The 21,156-nt window shown below is 42.2% G+C and overlaps 1 protein-coding gene across 2 annotated transcripts in view; it reads left to right on the plus strand.

Annotated features, from left to right (window-relative positions):
* Positions 1 to 21,156, plus strand: part of LOC144667627 (C-Jun-amino-terminal kinase-interacting protein 4-like) — a 221,878-nt gene that overhangs the window by 84,114 nt on the left and 116,608 nt on the right. For both annotated transcript variants that reach the window (XM_078529101.1, XM_078529102.1), the window contains exon 3: positions 6,016 to 6,086. In XM_078529101.1, the coding sequence (XP_078385227.1) occupies positions 6,016 to 6,086 (71 nt within the window). The remainder of the gene's footprint in view (positions 1 to 6,015; positions 6,087 to 21,156) is intronic.

A 21,156-nucleotide genomic window follows, 5' to 3' on the forward strand; every position in this document is an offset into this window, starting at 1 on the left:
TCTAAGTCATTCATGTATGTTGTAAATAATTGTAGAACCAGCACTGATCCCTTTGGAACTCCACTAGTTACAGGTTCTCATCCTGAAAATGCCATCCCCCACCCCCCCCCAGTTTCCCAACTCTGTCTACTATTAGTTAGTCAATCCTCTGTCCATGCTAATATACTACCCCCGACACCATGGGCTCTTATCTTATTAAGTAGCCTCATGCACAGTACCTTGTCAAACGCCTTTTGGAAATCCAAATATGTTACACCTACTGGTTCCCCTTTATCTTACTTGTTACCTCCTCAAAGAATTCTAATAAATTTGTCAGGCATGATTTCCTCTTCATGAAGCCATGCTGATTCTGCTTGACTATATTATGCATTTCTAAATGCTCTGCTATTACATCCTTTGTAATAGACTCCAACATTTTCCCAGTGACAGATGTTAAGCTAACTGGCCTATAGCTACCTTTTTTTGTCTCCCTCCCTTTTTGAATGAGGCAGTTTTCCAATCCTCTGGGACTTTTCCATAATCTAAGGATTCTTGGAAGATTACTGCCAGTGCATCTGCTATCCCTGCAGCTAATTCCTTTAATATCCTAGGATGCAACCCATCAAGCCCAGGTGACTTATCGGCCTTTAACCCCATTAGTTCTTCTAGTACTTTTTTTTTGGGCTAGAGAAATTCTCGTTATTTGCTGTATAATATAGCTCCTCTTCTACAGCAGTTTAAAGTTGAGAATGGAGGCTTAACGTAGATAACATAGATTCTGGAGGATTTATGATTCAGTGCTTGCAAATCACTGTGATCTTTTGAACTTGAGATTTCCACTATGTGAATTGTGGATGAATACTGGTTTTTATACCTCTAAAATCACATCACAGATGCCTCCTTTCAACTTTGAAATTGCCCAATTTTCTCCTGTATTTGATCTTAACTCAGACTTGAATATTAAGAAGAAAATAGGAATGTGTTTCTAGAAGGTCTTTGATGACCTCATGATGTCCCAAAGTGCTTTGCAGTCAATGAAGTGCTTTTGAAGTGTAGTCACTTTGCACCATAGGAAATGTAATTAGCCTCAGAATTCCTGTTCACCTTTCAGGCACTAGAATCTACATACTGCCTGTTACGACAAGTGAACGTGGCACTTGAGGTGTGGTCAACCAAAGCACTGTACAGAATGATCATGAATTCCTCTGACTTGTACTCTACTGTTTCAGTGTCATAGTTCGGCATTCTGTTGAGCTTGTTTTCCGTTTTACATTGAGTGGACATGTTAAGAGCTGGGTTTACTAAGATTCTAAGTGCCCCCACTTAAGCTTTAACTGTCTCAATAGCCATTCATGGATTGCATGCTGCTAGTATTTCCTTTCGAAGTGCTATAGTTCACATTTGTCTATATGTTGTAGTTGTTCACTTACATACCTTGTCCAACTCATTCTGTAACTTGAGTTGCTTCAGATACTGCAATAACAACTTGCATTCATATAATGTCTTTATTGAGCCAGTAGTGTCCCCCCATTCTGATCCCAGGGGCACTCGCTCATTACCTGACCTCTCCCCTCCCCATCACCCTGACACCACTACTCTAGCAGATACCCATATTGTTTTTGCAGCATGCATGGCTGTCCACTCAACTAAGCAAACAATCTATTGTGGTTGCGGTCTTTGTCTGTCATACCAAGTTTATCTTTATCCAAACTATCCTCTCTTGATTTCTAGCCACTCTTTTCTGAGACTTTGCTTTTGTCTGGTACTATTGTGGACAGTGCCTGGTGTCTAAAGCCAGTTCAGTTACATTTCTTCCTATTGTATCGTTATCCTAACTCCAGTTGTCTTGGAGTTAGCTGTTGGCTCTGTATAGGCTGCTAGCATCTGTATAAACATTGCCTCAATTCTGGCTCATTTGGGTTTTTTGCGTTGGGGCCTAGACTTCTTATTTGACTGCTGGATGGCATTTTTAAAGCAAAGCAAGATAGAATAGCCTTGGCAAATTGCACAGCTGTCCCACTTCCTAATTTCATCTGACCTACAGAGCAGTTCTTCATTGGAAAGATTATTGCATACTGCATCATTGGGTCTGCCCCAGCATTTAACCTAATTGATAAGTGTTGCATGAAGGGCTTGGTATATCTCGATGTCCAGTTATGCCATTATGCACTAAAGAGTTGAGGTGGAACCTCCTTCGGAGGAGGAAGGCTTATGCTTGTGGGGAAGGGTATGGATTTGGTGCAACTTTTCAGTTACAAATATACTTGGTGCAAAATTTAATCAACACTCAGCAATATGGCACTTCAGTGAAAAGCCAAACTGACTTGAAACATTGTGCAAGCAAACATGTGCACAGTACAATGTGTTTGAAGGTTGGAGTGAGGTGGTCATTGCAAGATGCTGAAGTGAGTCCTTGCTCACCTGAGCTGCTGTTGCCTGGACCACAGTGATTGAGGATTTCTGGAAAAAAGCATGTCAGTGCATGGCAATTGAGGCAAAAATCTCTTAGATCAGTCGCAAGAAGACCAGAAAGGTACGTGGGTGAAAGGCAATCGTTGAAGGCATGCAAAAACAGACAGAAAAAAGAGCTGTTAACAAGAAATTAACCAACAACGAAGAACAGCCATCCCTGCAGACTGGTTCTGGTACACAATATGCCTAGTCAGGAGGAGTTTTGGATGTTGGGTGTGGTGGTGGGTGAGTGTGGGGTGGTGAAGAAAAATTAATCAAATATACATGCAAGCTTAAAATTGCTGGTCTGCAATACTTAGATTCCTGAGGCAAATCTTGGCTGGAGGTTGGAGGAAGAAACAATGCTGAATCCCAAAGCCAAGTCAGCAGAAAAAGGTAAAAACACGAAATGGTCAAGGAGCAGAGAGTCACATGTGGAGGTGGAAATCCATGTGTTCTGTGAAACAGGAAATAGATTGAATAACACAAACCCCAATTATGATCTGGCCTGATTCAAAAGTAATTTACAATAGGAATCTCACTTATTATTGTGACACATACATCTCTTCAAAAGGTTGGCCGCTGTTGAAATAGTGTGAAATGTGATGATTTTAATCTGACCAAGTTCCATTTTCCCTGCTTTAACTTGAGATTTTTTTTGTGGTATAAGATTCTTGGTTTGAATTTGGCTGCAATTTTTTTTATTCATGCACAAAATTTGGATGTCGCAGGTAAGATCAGCATTTATTGCCCACCCCTAATTGGCCTTGAGAAGGTGGTGAGCCATCTTCTTGAACTGCTGCAGCCCACATGGATTATAGTTTCTCATAGTGTCTAAGCGGCTTGCTAGGTCATTTCAGAGGGCAGTTAAGAGTCAACCACATTGCTGTGGATCTGGAGTCACATGTATGTCAGATCAGTAAGGCTGGCAGATTTCCTTCTCTGTAGGACATTAGTGGATCAGATGGAGTTTTATGACAGTTTGGTAATTTCTTGGTCACCATTACTAATACTAGCATTTTATTACAGATCTAGTTAATTATCTGAATTTAAATTCCCTAGCTGCTGTTTGGAATTTGGATTTGCATCTCCAGCTCATGAATCCAGGCCTCTGGATTACTTTGTTCAGGAAGATAACCACTATGCTACTGAACCTGTATATGATGTCATGGGACAGGGAAACAACAGAACTAGACTTTGGACTTACCTTTAGGTCACATGCCATAAAATTATTTCAAAATTGTTCTATAATCAAGTTACCGAGTGATTGTTTTGTTGCTATCGCTTGGCATACCTTTATTCTTTAGCGAAATTTAAATTGCGTTTGAAATGTTTAACTGATAAAATAATAGTGGGTTTCATTTCAATATTATGCTCTCTTGTAACTCTTATTATGAGAACGGAACCATCAAAATTGTAATCATCTATCAAAAAAAAAGGATTTGCATTTATATAGTATCTTTCAGAATGTTCTGAGTGCTTTACAGCCAATTAAATACTTTTGAAGTGTAGTATTGTTGTAATGTGAGAAACACGATACGAGTTTGTGCATTGCAATCTCCCTCAAACAGTAATGAGATAATGATCAGATAATATGTTTTATGTCTTGGTTAAAGGATATACATTGGCCAGGACACAGGGGAAAATTCTTCTTCCAAATAGTGCCATAGGATACTTTGTGACCACCTGAGAGGGCAGACGTCCTCAGGTTAACATATCATCCAAAAGACGGCACCTTTGACCAAGGCACATTCCTTCACTGCTCAAGTCTCTCGGGTGGCAAGAGTGCTACTGCTGAATCACAGTAAACAACGATACAGTCTGATCTATAAACTTAGTAAAATCTACTATCTCTTGGTGTACTTTTTCCCAGGATATGCAGTGTACTGATGTTCTGAAATAATCTAAGAGTTAGTTTGGTGGGACGGATTTATCTATAGTGTGGTCAAAGTACACCAACTTTTAGGTGTGGCATTCAGGATAATCATAGAGCAATTTGCAGCAAGTAGTCATTAAACTTGCCTGCTGAGCACAGCTAACCAGTTTTGCTGATCAACCAGAGTACACAGCTGATGAGATGAAGAAATATTGCCATCAGTTTTCCATATCAGTGTCATTACTTAAGTTGACAGCATACATGACTGTAGCTTGGACTTGCATAAAATTTGATGATTAAACACTCTGAACAGTAAATCAATTTTGATGGTTTTCTAGCACCAGACCTAATTATGAAAAACATGGTACTGTGATTGCCAAAGCTAAATTCATTTATGTTGGAGGTACAGCTGTCCACTGCATATACTTAAAATGATTTTTGAGTGCCTGAAAAAAATTCAAATTACAAATCCTCATTAATACTTCAATTTGATAATACAGAACTGATAGTAAGTGGAAAAGGTTTAAAGGTTACGGGGAGAAGGCAGGAGAATGGGGTTGAGAAACTTATCAGCCATGATTGAATGGCGGAGCAGACTCGATGGGCCAATTGGCCTAATTTCTGCTCCTATGTCTTATGGTCTTATGGTAAAGTGGCACATTTCACCCATCAGGTGGTGCTGTTCTGTGTTATCCTGCAGCTACAAGCACATCAAAGGCTGAACAGTCCATAGGGAGGATACGAGAATGATTTGCTGTGGATTGTTGTTTTCATTTTTTTAAAAACACCGTTGCAGCTTTGAAATGTTAAACATGATACATAATTTCTGGCATTGTACATTTTCCCTCTTTTTGCTTTCAATTGTTGTCCTCTTCTGAATGCATTGCATCTTGACAGGGATATGAGATGTTGGCCAGTCTCCGATAACTTGTCCATGTGATGATGTGAAAGATGAATTATTGTCCTTTGTGATATTTTTAAAGTATAAAATGGTTTATATTTTGACCAAATCACCATTCAACCCAAGAAACTACAAGAAGCATACTCATGTGATTTAATTTCTTTGATATTTGATTTAAGGATATCAGTAAGATTGAGAGTGTGCAGAGAAGATTTACTAGGATGTTGCCGGGTCTTAAGGAGTTGAGATACAGGGAAAGATTAAACAGGTTAGGACTTTATTCCTTGGAGCGTAGAAGAATGAGGGGAGATTTGATAGAAGTTTACAAAATTGTGAGGGGTATAGACAGAGTAAATGCGAGTAGGCTCTTTCCACTTAGATTAGGAGAAATAAACACGAGAGGACATGGCTTTAGGGTGAAAGGGGAAAGGTTTAGGGGGAACTTCTTCACTCAGAGAGTGGTGAGAGTGTGGAACGAGCTCCCATCTGACGTGGTAAAAGCGGGCTCACTCTTAAGTTTTAAGAATAAATTAGATAGATACATGGATGGGAGAGGTCTGGAGGGTTATGGACTAGGTGCACGTCAGTGGGACTAGCGGAATAATATTTCGGCACAGACTAGAAGGGCCGAATGGCCTGTTTTCTGTGCTGTAGTGTTCTATGGTTCTATGGATAAGTCAGTGGAGTGGGGGCCATTAATGTTGGTCCTGTACTGACTGCTGCTTCTTGAATCAATGGCTGAATGAAGATGCATGGCTTTGTTGCGGGCATTTTTGGAAAACATTCTAACTTGTTACATTTTTTTCAGTTGGTAGGTTGGAAGAACGTGAGTCGGAACTCAAGAAAGAATACAATGCACTTCATCAAAGACATACAGAGGTAAAGAGTATGTAACATGGTGATACATAATTCAGTGCATTTTAACTTCTTGGTTATTGTTGATTGGAAGAAAGAACTTGCATTATAAATCTGCATTCTTATTCAAGGGGCATTTAAAAGCATTTCAACAAGAACAACAACTTATTTCATACTCCATGAATTACTTTTGTAGTCCAGTCACTGTTTTTGTAACAGCCAATTTGTTGGAGGCCAATCATCTCAGCTTTCTATGCTCTCGTGCCTTATTTTGTTTACATTTGGGATGCTTATGTTTCTTGTAGAGTCCTCACTCCTCCCACCTCCAGACACACTTAATAGTTTAAAGCATTTGCCACCTCACTATTTACCCTTTCCGCCAGGACAGTGGTGCCATCCCGGTTCAAAGAAGCTTGAACTATTGCTACTGCTACCACATTTCTTTTCTGCTCTCTGCCTGTCATGTTACCCCCACACCCCTTGCAATCCCCCATCCCAGACTGCCCTCTGAGCCATGATGCCTTGGTCAGCATTGTGGCTGTCATCCCTGCAGAATTTCTTCTTGTTCTCACAGGGGCCGTGTAAATGCATATCTGTCTTCTTTACAACACATCAGAGTGGCTAACTGAGAAAATGTGTCAACTTTTGAACAAATAGCACCATTACCACCAAGCCGGGGGATCAACCATGGTTCAATGAAGAGTACAGGAGGGTGTGCCAGGAGCAGCATCAGGCTGACCAAAAATGAGCTGTCAACCTGGTGAAGCTACAACACAGGACTACTTGCGCCCCAAACAGCATAAGCAGCAAGTGATAGAGCTAAGCGATCCCACAACCAAGCTCTGCAGTCCTGCCACATCCAGTTGTGAATTGTGGTGGACAATTAAACAAATCACTGGCGGAGGAGGCTCCACAAATATCCCCATTCTCAATGATGGGGGCGCCCAGCACATAAGTACAAAAAATGAGGCTAAATTAAGCGTTTGCAACAATCTTCAGCCAGAAGTGCCAAGCGGATGATCCATCTCTGCCTCCTCCTCCTCCGGAGGTCCCCAGCATCACAGATACCAGTCTTCAACCAATTCAATTCACTCCATGTGATATCAAGAAATGGCTGAAAGCACTGGATACTGGGACCTGACAACATTCTGGCAATAGTACTGAAGACTTGAGTTCCAGAACTTGCCTTGCCCCTAGCCGATCTGTTCCAGTACAGCTATGACACTGACATCTACCTGGCAATGTGGAAAATTGCCAGGGTATGTCCTGTACACAAAAAAACAGGAGAAATCCAACCCGGCCAATTACTGAACCAGCAGTCTACTCTCAATCATTAGTAAAGTGATGGAAAGGGTCATCAACAGTGCTATCAAGAGGCAGTTGCTTAGCAATAACCTGCTTGCTGACACTCAGCTTGGGTTCCGCCAGGGCCACTCAGCTCCTGATCTCATTACAGCCTTGGTTCAAACATGGACAAAAGAGCTGAACTCCAGAGGTGAGGTGAGAGTGAATGCCCTTGACACCAGTGTGGCATCAAGGAGCCCTAGCAAAACAGGTCAGTGGGATTCAGGTGCAAAACTCTCCGCTGGTTGGAGTCATATCCAGCACAAAGGAAGATGATTGTGGTTGTTGGATGTCGATCATGTCAGTTCCAGGACATCACTGCAGGAGTTCCTCAGGGTAGTGTCCTAGACCCAACCATCTTCAGCTGCTCCATCAATGACCTTCCTTCCATCATAAGTGGGGATGTTCACTGATGATTGCACAATGTTCAGCACCATTGGCGACTTCTCAGATACTGAAGCAGTCCATGTCCAAATGCAGCAAGACCTGGACAATATCCAGGCTTGGGCTGACAAGTGGCAAGTAACATTAGCACCCCACAAGTGCCAGGCAATGACCATCTCCAACAGGAGAGGATCTAACCACTACTCTTTGACATTCAGTGGCATTACCATCGCTGAACTCCCCACTATCAGCATCCTGGGGTTACCATTGACCGGAAACTTAACAGGATTAGCCATATAAATACTGTGGCTACAAGAACAGGTCAGAGGCTAGGAATCCTGTGGTGAGTAACTCACCTCCTGACTCCCCAAAACTAACTGTCCACCATCTACAAGGCACAAGTCAGGAGTGTGTTGGAATACTCCCCATTTGCCTGGATGAGTGCAGCTCCAACAACACTCAAGAAGCTTGACACCATCCAGGATAAAGCAGTCTGCTTGATTGGCACCCGATCCACAAGCATTCATTCCCTACACCACTGAAGCACAGTAGCAGCAGTGTGTACCACCTGCAAGATGCACTGCAGGAATTCACCAAACCTCCTTAGGCAGCACCTTCCAAATCCATAACCACTATCATCTAGAAGGACAAGGGCAGCAGATAGATGGGAACACCACCACCTGCAAGTTCCCCTCCAAGTCACTCACCATCCTGACTTGGAAACATATCACCGTTCCTTCACTGTCTCTGGGTCAAAATCCTGGATCTCCCTCCCTAACAGCACGGTGGGTGTACCTACATCACGTGGACTGCAGCGGTTCAAGAAGGCAGTTCACCACCACCTTCTCAAGGGCAACTAGGTTTGGGCAATAAGTACTGACCCAGCCAGCAATGCCCACATCCCATGAACGAATGAAAAAGAAGTTGTATACGGACTCTTGTTTTGTTCCACAATGCTTAACGTTATGTCTCGTTTCTCCAAATCCTGATTTGGAGAAGTAACCTTGCAATTTCTAATGCATGCCACTGTTACAATGCATACAGTCCTCCACACATTACTTGCTATACTCATACCATCTAGTGACAGAAACAAAGAGCTGCAGCATTTCAATACCAAACAGACTGGCAAACTTTCTTTCCAGTTCTAACCCTGCAACTAGAGATAATTGAAAAGCGTTGTAACTATATTCCAAGATCAATTCAACGACTTCTAAATTTGAGTGTTGAAATTTTGTGAGAAGAATTTTAAGTTCGGGAAAAATTTGCAATAAGTTAAAATATTTAAGTATATATGTATACCCCTTCTCCTTCCCCAGCCCACAACTCCAAAACAAAACGAAGAGTTTAGCCAGAGTGTCATGATTGTGGCTCTTGGCCATTTTTTGTGCTCTGATTCTAAGCCGCGCAATATGCAACACTGCGCATAATGAGACTGCATACTTCAGCATCCTTAAAAGTTCAGTACAAACAGGAAATTGCGAAGAATAAATTCAAGCAGTTTTAAGACCCTGAGTTATTCGAGATGTGGGACACTAGACAAGTTATTATGTTTCAAAATTAGTTCTCCTTTTAACAATCCTGCCTTTTAAAAAAAAAATGAAGTGAAATTAAGTGAACACTGCTTTAGTATCGGAGCATATAGAAATTTAATGAAGATTTTTTTCCATAGCTGGAAAAGTTGAGGTGAATAGATCTGCTGTGGCTCAGTGGGTAGATCACTCGCTTCTGAGTCATAAGGTTGTGGATTCAGTCCCACTTCAGACCCTTGAGCACAAAATCCAGACTGACACTCCCAGTGTAGTAATGAGGGAGTGCTGCACTGTTGGAGTGGCCATCTTTCGATGAAATATGAAATCAAGGCCTTATCTGCCCTCAGCTGAACATTAAAGATCCCATAGCACTATTCAGAGAGGAGCAGGGGAGCCCTGGCTAATATTTATCCCTCAGCCAATATCACTAAAAGATTACATGGTCATTATCTCATTGCTGTTTGTGAGAGCCTGCTGTGTGCAAATTGGTTACTGTGTTTCCTACATTCTAACAGCAACTACACTTCAAAAGCACTTTATTGGCTGTAAAGCCCTTTGGGCCTTGCTGAAGTCATAAAAGAGCTTTATAAATGCAAGTCTTTCTTTAATTTTGTTTTGTGAGAAGTTTGAACTGGCCTATTGGAATCTTGCGGTTGTCCTAGAAAATGTTAAAAGCTTCTTACGATCAGCAATTCATTTATATAAAGCTGCCAGCACTGGTATGACATAGGTCATTCACAAAGTGGTGTATTCATGTGTTGCACTGCTGCACATAACTCTCCTCCTACCCAATCTGCAATTTGGAGTTAAAAAGCTTAAAATATGGGATGCAGTGAGAAAGATTATGTAAAATTATTAAGACTGTTCATTGCATTTTCTGATTGAAAACACTTTTTCCCATTGCATTTATGAATTTTTCGTCTTTCTGAAGCAAACATTCCTTTTATTCGTTCATGGGATATGAGTGTTGTTGGCTTGACCAGCATTTATTGCCCATTTCTAATTGCCCTTGAGGTGGTGCTAGCGAACCACCTTCTTGAACCGCTGCAGTGTATCTGATGTACACAATAACACAAGAAATAGGAGCAGGAGTAGATCATATGGCCGATCGAGCCTGCACCACCATTCAATACGATCATGGTTGATCTTGGGCTTCAACTCAGTTTTCCCACCTGGTCCTCATATCCCTTAATTCCCTGAGAGACCAAAAATCTGCCTATCTCAGCCTTAAATGTATTCAATGATGGAGCATTCACAACCCTCTGGGGTAGAGAATTCCAAAGATTCACAACCCCTTGAATGAAGTGCTTTCTCCTCATCAGTCTTAAATAATCGGCCCCTTATCCTGAGACTGTACCCCCCCCCCCCACCATGTTTTAGACTCTCCAACCAGTGGAAATGATCTCTCAGCATCTACCCTATCAAGACCCTACAAAATTCTGTATATTTCAATGAGATTGTCTCTCATTCTTCTAAACTCCAGAGAATATTAGCCCAGTTTACTTAGCCTTTCACCATAGGACAAAACCCCCTCTTCCCAAGGATCAATTTAGTGAACCTTTGCCGTAATGCTCACAATGCGAGTACTGTATATCGCTTCATAAATGTGGGGACCTAAACTGCACAAAGTATCCTGGATGTTGTCTCAGGAAAACCCTACACAATTGTAGCAAGATTTCTTTATTCTTCTAGCCTAATCTTGCAATAAAGGCCAATATGTGTTTTCCTTCCTAATTGCTTTCTGCATTCCTTGTCACACCCAAGTCTCTTTGAATATCAACACTTAGAAGATTCACAACTTTTACAAAATATTCTGCTTTTCTATTCTGATGGCCAATGTGAATAACTTCATACTTCCCTTTCTCTGCCATGTTGTTGCCCACTCATTTAGCCTGCCTATATCTCTTCCCACTCTGTGTCCTCCCTAAAGTTTAACTTCCGACCTAGCTTGGTATCATCAGCAAACTTTGATACGCTACCCTGTCTCCATCTAAGTCATTAATATAGGTTGTAAATAGCTGAGGCCCCAACACTGATCCTTGCAGCACTCCACTATTCACTGCCTGCCAAATAAGATCTGTTTATGCCCACTCTCAGCTTTCTATCTGTTAACCAATCCTCTATCATTGCCAATATATTACCACAATTTCAAGAGCCCTTATTTTGCCTAGTAACCTTTCGTGTGACACCTTATTGATTGCCTTCTGGAAATCCAGGTATACTTTTTAAAGTTATCCTATTCATGGGATGTGGGCATCACTGGCAAGACCAGCATTTGTTGCCCATCCCTAATCGCCCTTGAACTGAGTAGCTTGCTAGGCCATTTCAGAGGGCAGTTAAGAGTCAACTACATTGCTGTGAGTCTGAAGTCACATGTAAGCCAGACCAGGTAAGGACGGCAGATTTCCTTCCCTAAATGACATGAGTGAACCAGATGGATGCTACTACAGTCGACAATGGTTTCATGGTCACTATTAGTGAGAGTAGCTTTAATTTCCAGATTATTAATTGAATTTAAATTCCACCAGCTGCTGTGTCCTGTTATGATCCCAGCTGATAATACTGGACAAGTCAGATTCCAGAGTGAAACCTGGCTTGATAGATCCTAACTTTTTTTTTAAACAGTGGAAGAAGGTTACTGAACAAATTCACAGGAGTCTGCTGATGAACTTTTAAAACACAGAATAAAACGTATATTTAAACAAGAAAAATGAACTATATTACACCAGACAAAAAGGTTGGAAAAATCTCAATGCAAACACAAGATGATGATTCAAATTTTCACTATTCCTTCATCCTAGCTATATCTTTACAGACACATACAAATTTGGAAAGATATAACAATTTACCATATCTATCTCATACTCTAATGTTCAGGGTATGTATGCGGTACCTTGAACCAACTGGCGAACTGTGGTCAGACACACTATACTCCAAAGTAAATGATGTATGCGACCAAAGCTGATTCTCTGGATTTCTCAACGACCCACCAGACACTTGTCACATCGTGAGCCAACCAGTCTCACTGAAACTCAGTCCTTCTCACGAGGGTTTCCAGTCTCCACATTTGAAGAGCTCGCCTTGGAATTCACTCCAAAAGTTGCTCCCACTTGGAAAGTTTCAACAAGGATCCACCCCTAGGGCTTCAATCTCGCCTTCCGAGATTCCTTTTCCCAGGATCTCCGAGTACCCTCACTCTTCACCTTCCAAGCACATTTTCAGATCTTTGGCAGTGCCAAGCAGAACACCACTGCTCCAAAAGGATAATTTTGCCCTTATAGCCCGCAGCACGGAGTCACCAACCTTCAGCTGCCCCCTCAGATCATCTGGGCTTCTCTCGAACCCACTTTGCTTCAAGTCTGCTTGGCGCAGCTTTCTTTAACTTGGAGCCCTTTTCTCTGCTCCTGTTGTTTATCTTGACTCGATGGGATCTATCTCTAATCCCTGTCATTGTCCCTGCCTCATACTTACTTTCTTCTGGGACCCCTTTCAGTCCCGCTTCCCAGCTTAGTACCACCTTCTTAGTTTGGGGCCTTCTCCCTGTCCCCCTCCCAGTGTCTTGCTCTCTGAGACATCTTCACTCAAATGGCACTCCAGTTCCAGATCACGTGACCTGTTTCATGCTGTTTCATTTTTCTTCTTTTCCCTTCTGCGCATGTGTGCATGGCTGATTCCCAGCTTAAAGGCGATGAAATTAACAAACTGCGCATGTGCGACCATCTCCCGGCTATGCATGCGCAGGAGGCCCGAACACCAACTGCTGACCCAAAACTAAGGTAGTATTTGTGTTTCTTAACAGTCCCAAGAACATTGGCCTGGGCCTCTAGATGAGCCCAGTGACATTACCGCTACGCCACCGTCTTCTCCCTGTAGAGGTAGATACTGTATCTACTGATTCCCCTTTATCCACCCTACTAGTTACACCCTGAAAAAACTCTAATAAATTTGTCAAACAGGATTTCTATTTGGTAAAACTATATCAACTTGTTCTAATCGTGCAATGCTTTTCTAAGTGCATTGTTAAAACTTTCTTATTAATATATTCCAGCATTTTCGCAACAACTGATGTTAAGCAAGCTGGCCTGTATTTCCCTGTTTTCTCTCTCCCTCCTTTCTTGAAAAGCGGTGTAACATTTGCCAACTTCCAACCTAATGGGTCCATTCCGCATGTGTGGTGTAGGCACAGTGCTGTTAAGAAAAGAGTTCCAGGATTTTGACTCAGCGACAGCGAAGGAATAGTTATATAGTTACCCAAGTTAGGATAGTGTGTGGTTTGAAAGGGCACTTGCAGGTGGTGTTCTTCTCATGCATCCTCTGATCTTGCTCTTAAAGATGGTAGAGGGCATGGGCTTGGAAGGTGCTTTTGAAGGAGCCTTCTGGAGTTGCTGCAGTACACCTTGTAGATGGTACAGACTGCTCCCACTCTGCGTTGACGGTGGAGGGAGTGAATGTTTAAGGTGGGTGGGGTGCCTGTCAAGTAGCTGCTTTGCCCTGGATGGTGTCAAACTTCATGATTGTTGTTGAAGCTACACTCATCTAGGCAAGTGGAGAGGATTCTGTCACACTTCTCACTTGTGGATGGTGGACAGGCTTTGGGGAGTCAGGAGGTGAGTTACTCGTCGCAGAATTCCCAGCCTCTGACCTGCTCTTGTCGTCACAGTATTTATATGGCTGGTCCAACTCAGTTTCTGGTCAATGATGACCCCCAGGGTGTTGATAGTGGGAGACTTAGCAATGGTAATGCCATTGAATGTCAAGGGGAGATGGTTAGATTCTTCTCTTGTTGGAGATGGTCATTGCCTGACACTTGTGTGGGCCGCATGTTACTTGCCACTTATCATCCTAAACCTGAATGTTGTTCAGGTCTTGCTGCATGCGGGCATGGACTGCTTCAGTATCTGAAATGATGTGAATGATACTGAACATTGAAGTCATCAGTGAATGTCCCCACTTCCGACCTTATGATGGAGAGAAGGTCATTGATGAAGCAGCTGAAGATGGTTGGGCCCAGGGCCCTACTCCGAGGAATTCCTACAGCGATGTCCTGGGGCTGAGATGATTGGCCCCCAACATCCAGAACCATCTTCTTTTGTGTTAGGTATGACTCTAACCACTGGAGAGATTTCCCCCTGATTCCCATTGATTTGAATTTGCCTGGGGCTCCTTGATGCCACACTCCGGTCAAATGCTACCTTGATGTCAAGGGCAATCACTCCCTCCTACCCTCTGTAATTCAACAATGGTTATTAGCAGTTGTACCTTGCTATTGGTATTGCAATTTCAGTATGAAATGTGGGAGGTTTGCAGACCTCTAAACTGTTTTAAATATACAATGTCACCAACTTCCATTGGCTCCTGGTTAAGCAACATCTTGATTCTAAAATTTTCATCCTTGTTTTCAACTCCCTCTTTGGCCTCACCCCTCCCTAACTCTGTAATCTCCACCAGCCTCCACAACTCTGAGATCTCTGTGTTCCTCTAATTCTGGCCTCTTGAGCATTCTCAGATTTAATCACTGCACCAATAGCTGTCAAGGCCCTAAACTCAGGAATTCTTTCCTAACTAAGCCTTGTTACCTCTCTACCTCACTTTCCTCTTAAAATGCTCTTTTACCTTGTTTACCAAGCTTTTGTCATCTACTTTAATGTTTACTTACGTGGCTAGGTGTTACATTACGTTTTATTATGCCCCGGGAAGCATTTTGGGATGTGCTATTGAATAGCAGAGTCTTTGAATATTTTCAAGGCTGAGGTAATTGAATATTTTCAAGGCTGAGGTATAAAAGCTCTTGTTAAACAAGAGATTATCGGGGGTAGGCATGAGATTACAATCAGATCAGCCATGATCGTATTGAATGGCGGGGCTTGCTTGAGGGGCTGAGTGGCCTACTCCTAATTCGTATGTTTGTATGCTAAAGGTTCTGTCTTAGTGCAAGTTGTTGTTGGCACATCACCAGGAGGGGGGTGTGGAGGGAGCTCGAGAGGTATTATAGAGTCATAGAGGCCGACAGCACAGAAAAAGGCTTTTCGGCCCATCGAACCTGCACCGGTCAAACAAGTACCTAACTATTCTAATCCTGTTTTCCAGCACTAGGCCCATAGCCTTGTATGCCATGGCATCACAACTGCACATCCAAATACTTCTTAAATGTTATGAGTTTTGGACTGCAGTCCCTTGTTTTATCACTAGAGGATGCCCTAATACTCAATAATGTTGCTTTGTAAGCAAAAATGAGTTTTGTCCCTTCTCTACAGAAACTCTCTGGGTAGAATATTTATCATACAATCCCACAATATTATGGGCTAGACCTCTGCTGGAAAATTAACCGCATGTTAATGTTGCATGCCATTATTAGAGTACAAATCGGCCAATACATTTAGGGAATTAAGAAATATTCTGAATCTGCGGTTTGATGGTCAATTTACACCATTCCACTGTTTGCTTTGCACAAATGATGCCTTAGCTTCCCTGTTACGATTAAGACCTTGCTGGATTTGCAGATTGTTTCTTAAACTTGCCACAGAATGTTAAATCTGGTGATTAACAGCTTTACATACCTTTTGTGATCACTGTTAATGCAATTGCAATCAAACCCAATGGCCCAGAAATTGAATAATTTAAAGTGTTCAATCTTGTTCCCGTGAGTAGTGAATTCTTCTAAGAGATGTAAACTATTTTAATTTTCACATTTTTTCTTTTTTTTCCCCCTCTCCTAATCCAATCTCTATCTGATTTAACTCAAGTTCACCCTATTTCCTTCTCAATACTCCTGTTTCTTTCTCAATCCTTCTCATTGGCACATTCAACAATGTACCTCCTTAATCATTCACTGAAGTCCCAGTTATTCCATTGCCCTCATTGAACCGTTATCAGTCTGCAGTTCCAGCAAGTTAGAACCCAGAAACATTGTGAACTGTAAGGGGCAAAACACAAGCCTACCAAGCAGTTAGTTCCACGAGATGTTCGATTCCAGAAAAATCTGGCCCATTAATGCCCCCTCAGGCTAATATTTCAGGGAACGGTAGAAGCAGGGAACCAATGCCTGTGACAACCTCTCTAGTGGCTCATGGGTTAAATGCTGCAAATGGCGCAGTGCCAAGTTATATCACTTAATAAAGTTCCAGTTTTAATCTTTGCTTCTGATGAGTTTAGTGATTTCAGCCAATGGCTGTGTAGCCCTGGTGTGGGAGATAAATCATTGTTCCTATAGTTGTTGTCTGGTGATGTGATAGGAAATGTTTCTATGTTGACATTGTGATGCAATTTGATGGAGTAGATGCTGAGGCTTGCAGAGGTACCGCAGCATGGATCCTTGCTTTCAAGAGAAATGAGATTTGGAGGAGGGGGAGCGAACAAGGGAGAAGAAATTATATTGATAGCCAATTGGGAATACAATTTTCTATTCATCTGGGATAACTCATTCCAATCCACTTTGCACCATTCCAAAAGAGAAAGAACTGCCCTGTAGAATTTCCAGCCTCTGGAACTTCTAACCAACTTTTTTAGGGGAAGTAAGAAGTAAAACTCAGTGCATGACATACATAGTTATAAACCATATTGTTAAGTTAATAGTGCTGGTTTTGTTCAAGCCTTTTACATACAATAAAGTTTATTTTTGCTTAAAAACATGAAATCTTGTGGTGTAGTTCTGTTGACTGAAATATATTTCTCTTTAATCCCTAACAAGATCAGAATGAAAGGGTTGTTATATGAATGGCATCTCTCTCCTGTTTTACAGCATAGAGTTCTCTCATGGAAACGAGTTTTGTAGCTTTCTCAACAATTTTTGTTGTTCGTATAAAACTGTTAGTATTTTTTTCAGAAACAAGCTAGATTGTGACAGTAAAAAGCAGCTGATTAGATCTGTCTTGATTTAGATGGAATGGAATTATATCCAGAGATAATTTTCTGCACGATCCCAAATAGTTGTAATGATATAATCAATTTTCTTGTCCTTGCTGGTGATTCAAACAAAATTGTTGAACTGTGAAGTACTTTTTAAAGGCAAAGATTCAATGATGGTGCAAGGGAACTGTGTGATCTTGTCTGCAATCCTAGAGTATCCGAAAACCAAAGAGTTTTGTCATGTAACGCTCAACTCATTTAAAAGGTTACGGCACCTGAAGTCCCGTAACCTGCAGGGCTATGGACCAAATGCTGGAAAGTGGGATGAGGCTGGGTGGCTAGTTTTTTGGCTGGCGCAGGCACAATGGGCCAAGTAGCCTCTTTCTGTGCTGTAAACTGTATATGATTCTATGATAGGATACCTCAGAATTTGGAATAGGAGTTTGTACAAAAAACTGGCAGATTTGATGGATGTCTGAAGCAAGTTGATGTCCTGTGTTAAAATACCATGTACACATTGAGTCACTGGTTTTCCCCATGCATGAAACTGAACTTGAAAATGAACTGAAAATGAATCTATGGTTAGTAGAAGCTGGTTTTTACCCCACTTTTCTTTGCTGCAAATTCGTGGAGGCTTGTTCCATTTCTTCTCATCTTTGTTCCTCAATTGTTAGTTAGTCCCTTTTCTGTGTCTTAAAAAATTGGTTTTGTCATGATTTTGCATGCATGTACGTCTGCTATCAATGGAAGAAGCTCAGAAATAGAATGTATACCCACTGTGCAGCCAGGGATGTCTCATTAGTAAAAGAGGAGAAATTGCATTTCAAACTTTGTTTCTGGGACTTGGTGATTGAGAGGTTCAGCAACATAACCTGATGTATAGAGCCATTTGTATTTTAAATGTGCATCTGATTATGACCTGCTACCTAGTTCACAATCAGATCACTGCACCACACCATATATCTCTGGAGGGAAGTGAGAGGTTAAATACTACGTCTCCTTCAAATTCGATCACATTAGGAAGGAGAATTGGGTCATTCAGTTTTAAAATGATTAGAAGTGGCAGAGCAGCTAATTTGGAACTGTAAGATGTTGATAGGAAAGATTCTGTCACCACAATTATCTCGACATGAAGGCAATGGGGAACACAAAATCAAAAAGAATCAGGCGATTGAATTAATTTTTTATATTCATTCATGGGATGTGGGCTTCACTGGCTACGCCAGCATTTAATGCCCATCCCTAGTTGCCTTTGAGAAGATGGTGGTGAGCTGCCTCCTTGAACCGCAGCAGTCTATGTGGTATAGGTACACCCACAATGCTGTTAGGGAGGGAGTTCCAGGATTTTGACCCAGCGACAGTGAAGGAACAGCGATATATTTCCAAGTCAGGATGGTGAGTGACTTGGAGGGGAGCTTCTGGAGTGGTGGTGTTCCCATGTGTCTGCTGCCTTTTTGGGTATTCAAGTGGAAACTCTCTTCTCTCACATACATAATATGTGTGTGTGTGGGTGGGCATGCGGGTGTGCATGCACCTCTCTTGCTCACACTGAATCCAAGGTCTCTGTTCTCTGTGTCATCAGTTAGGGTTTCCATGCCCCTCTTGTGCCTGCTTGTTTTATTGTCCGGAAGCATCCTGAATGTTGTTGAAAGGGGATTCTTCCCTGACTCTCTTTACAAGTCCCCAGGTCTAAGTGACTATCAGTTAACAAACACTGTTTTCAACTTAGGGCTTTGAAGAAATTGCTGCAGAAGGGGTGCTTGCATCACCTAAAATCACAGGAGACCATTCGGCCTTATTATCCTTGCCAGCTGTCCGAGACCAACTCAGTTAGTCGTGCTCTGCTGCCTTTCCCAGTAGCCCTGCAATTTTTTTTGTTCAGATAATTATCCAATACCCTTTTGAAATCCTTGATTTAATCTGCCTCCATCACACTCTCGGGTGGTGCATTCCAGATCCTAACCACTTGCTGCATGAAAAAGTTTTTTCTCATGTCACCTTTGCTTCTTTTATCTTAAATCTGTGCCCAGGATCCTGTATGTCTTATTAAATACTTCCTCAACCTACCCGGCCACCCTCAACATTTTGTGCACATAATCCCCCATGTTCATCTGCTTCTGCACCTTCTTTAGAAATGTACCCTTTATTTTTTATTGCCTTTTCTCATTCTTCCTCCTGAAATGTATTACTTCACACTTCTCTGCATTAAATGTCATCTGCCATGTGTTCACACATTCCACCAACATGTCTGTGTTCTCCTGAAGTCTATCTCTGTCCTTCTCACACTTCTCAACACTTCCAAATTTTAGAGTCATAGAGGTCTACAGCACAGAAAAAGGCCCTTTAGCCCATCGAGTCTGCGCCAGTCAAACAAGTACCTAACTATTCTAATCCCATTTTCCAGCACTAGGCCCATAGCCTTGTATGCCATGGCATCGCAAGTGCACATCCAAATACTTCTTAAATGTTATGAGGGTTTCTGCCTCTACCACCCTTTCAGGCAGTGAGTTCCAGATTCCCACCACCCTCTGGGTGAAAAAATTCTTCCTCACATCCCCTCTAAACCTCATGCCCCTTACCTTAAATCTATGCCCCCTGGTTATTGATCCCTTCAAGGGGAAAAGTTCCTTCCTGTCTACCCTATCTATGTCTCTCATAATTTTATACACCTCAATCATGTCCCCCCTCAATCTCCTCTGCTTCAGGGAAAATAACCCCAGTCTGTCCAATCTCTCCTCATATATCTAAAACTCTCCAGCCCAGGCAACATCCTGGTAAATCTCCTCTACACTCCGCCTAGTGCAACCACAACCTTCCTATAATGCGGATTACAGAACTGCATGCAATACTCTAGCTGTGGCCTAACCAGTGTTTTATACAGTTCCAGCATAACCTCCCTGCTCTTATATTCTGTGCCACGGCTAATAAAGGCAAGTATCCCAAATGCCTTCTTAACCGCCTTATCTACCTGTCCCACTACTTTAAGGGACCAGTGGACATGCACACCAAGGTCCCTCTGATCCTCGGTACTTCCCAGGGTCCTACCATTCATTGTGTATTCCCGTGCCTTGTTTGTCCTGCCCAAGTGCATCACCTCACACTTATCTGGATTAAATTCCATTTGCCACTGATCAGCCCATTTGACCAGCCCATCTATATCCTCCTGTAATCTAAGGCTATCCTCCTCACTATTTACCACCCCACCAATTTTCATGTCATCCACGAACTTACTGATCAACCCTCCTACATTCAAGTCAAAATCGTTTATATATACCACAAACAGCAAAGGACCCAACACCGATCCATGTGGAACCCCAATGGACACAAGCAGCCCAATCACAAAAACACCCCTCGACCATCACCTGCTTCCTGCCACTCAGCCAATTCTGGATCCAATTTGTCAAGTTGCCTTGGATCCCATGTGCTCTTATCTTCGCTATCAGTCTCCCATGCGGGACCTTATCAAAAGCCTTGCTGAAGTCCAAGTAGACTACTTCAAAGGCATTGTCCTCATCTACACACCTGGTCACCTCTTCGAAAAATTCAAATCAAATTGGTCAGACATGACCTCCCCTGAACAAAACCATGCCGACTGTCCTTGATTAATCCCTTCCTCTCTAAGTGTAGATTAATTCTGTCCCTCAGAATCATTTCCAATAGTTTCCCCACCACTGAGGTTAGACTGACTGGCCTGTGGTTCCCTGGTTTATCCCTTCCTCCCTTCTTGAATAACGATACCACACTCACTGGCTGTCCTCCAGTGCTCTGGCACCTCTCCTGTGGCCAGAGAGGTATTGAAAATTATTGCCAGCGCCCCTGCTATCTCCTCCCTTGCCTCACTCAACAGCCTGGGATACGTTTCATCCAGGCCTGCAGATTTATCTACTTTTAAGTCTGCCAGACCACTTAGAACCTCCTCCCTTTCTATGCTAATTTCTTTAATTTTAATATAGTCCTTCTGCCTGATTTCCATATCCACGTCATCCCTCTCA

Source organism: Cetorhinus maximus, chromosome 24, assembly GCF_964194155.1.
Source record: "Cetorhinus maximus chromosome 24, sCetMax3.hap1.1, whole genome shotgun sequence".
NCBI lineage: Eukaryota > Metazoa > Chordata > Chondrichthyes > Lamniformes > Cetorhinidae > Cetorhinus > Cetorhinus maximus.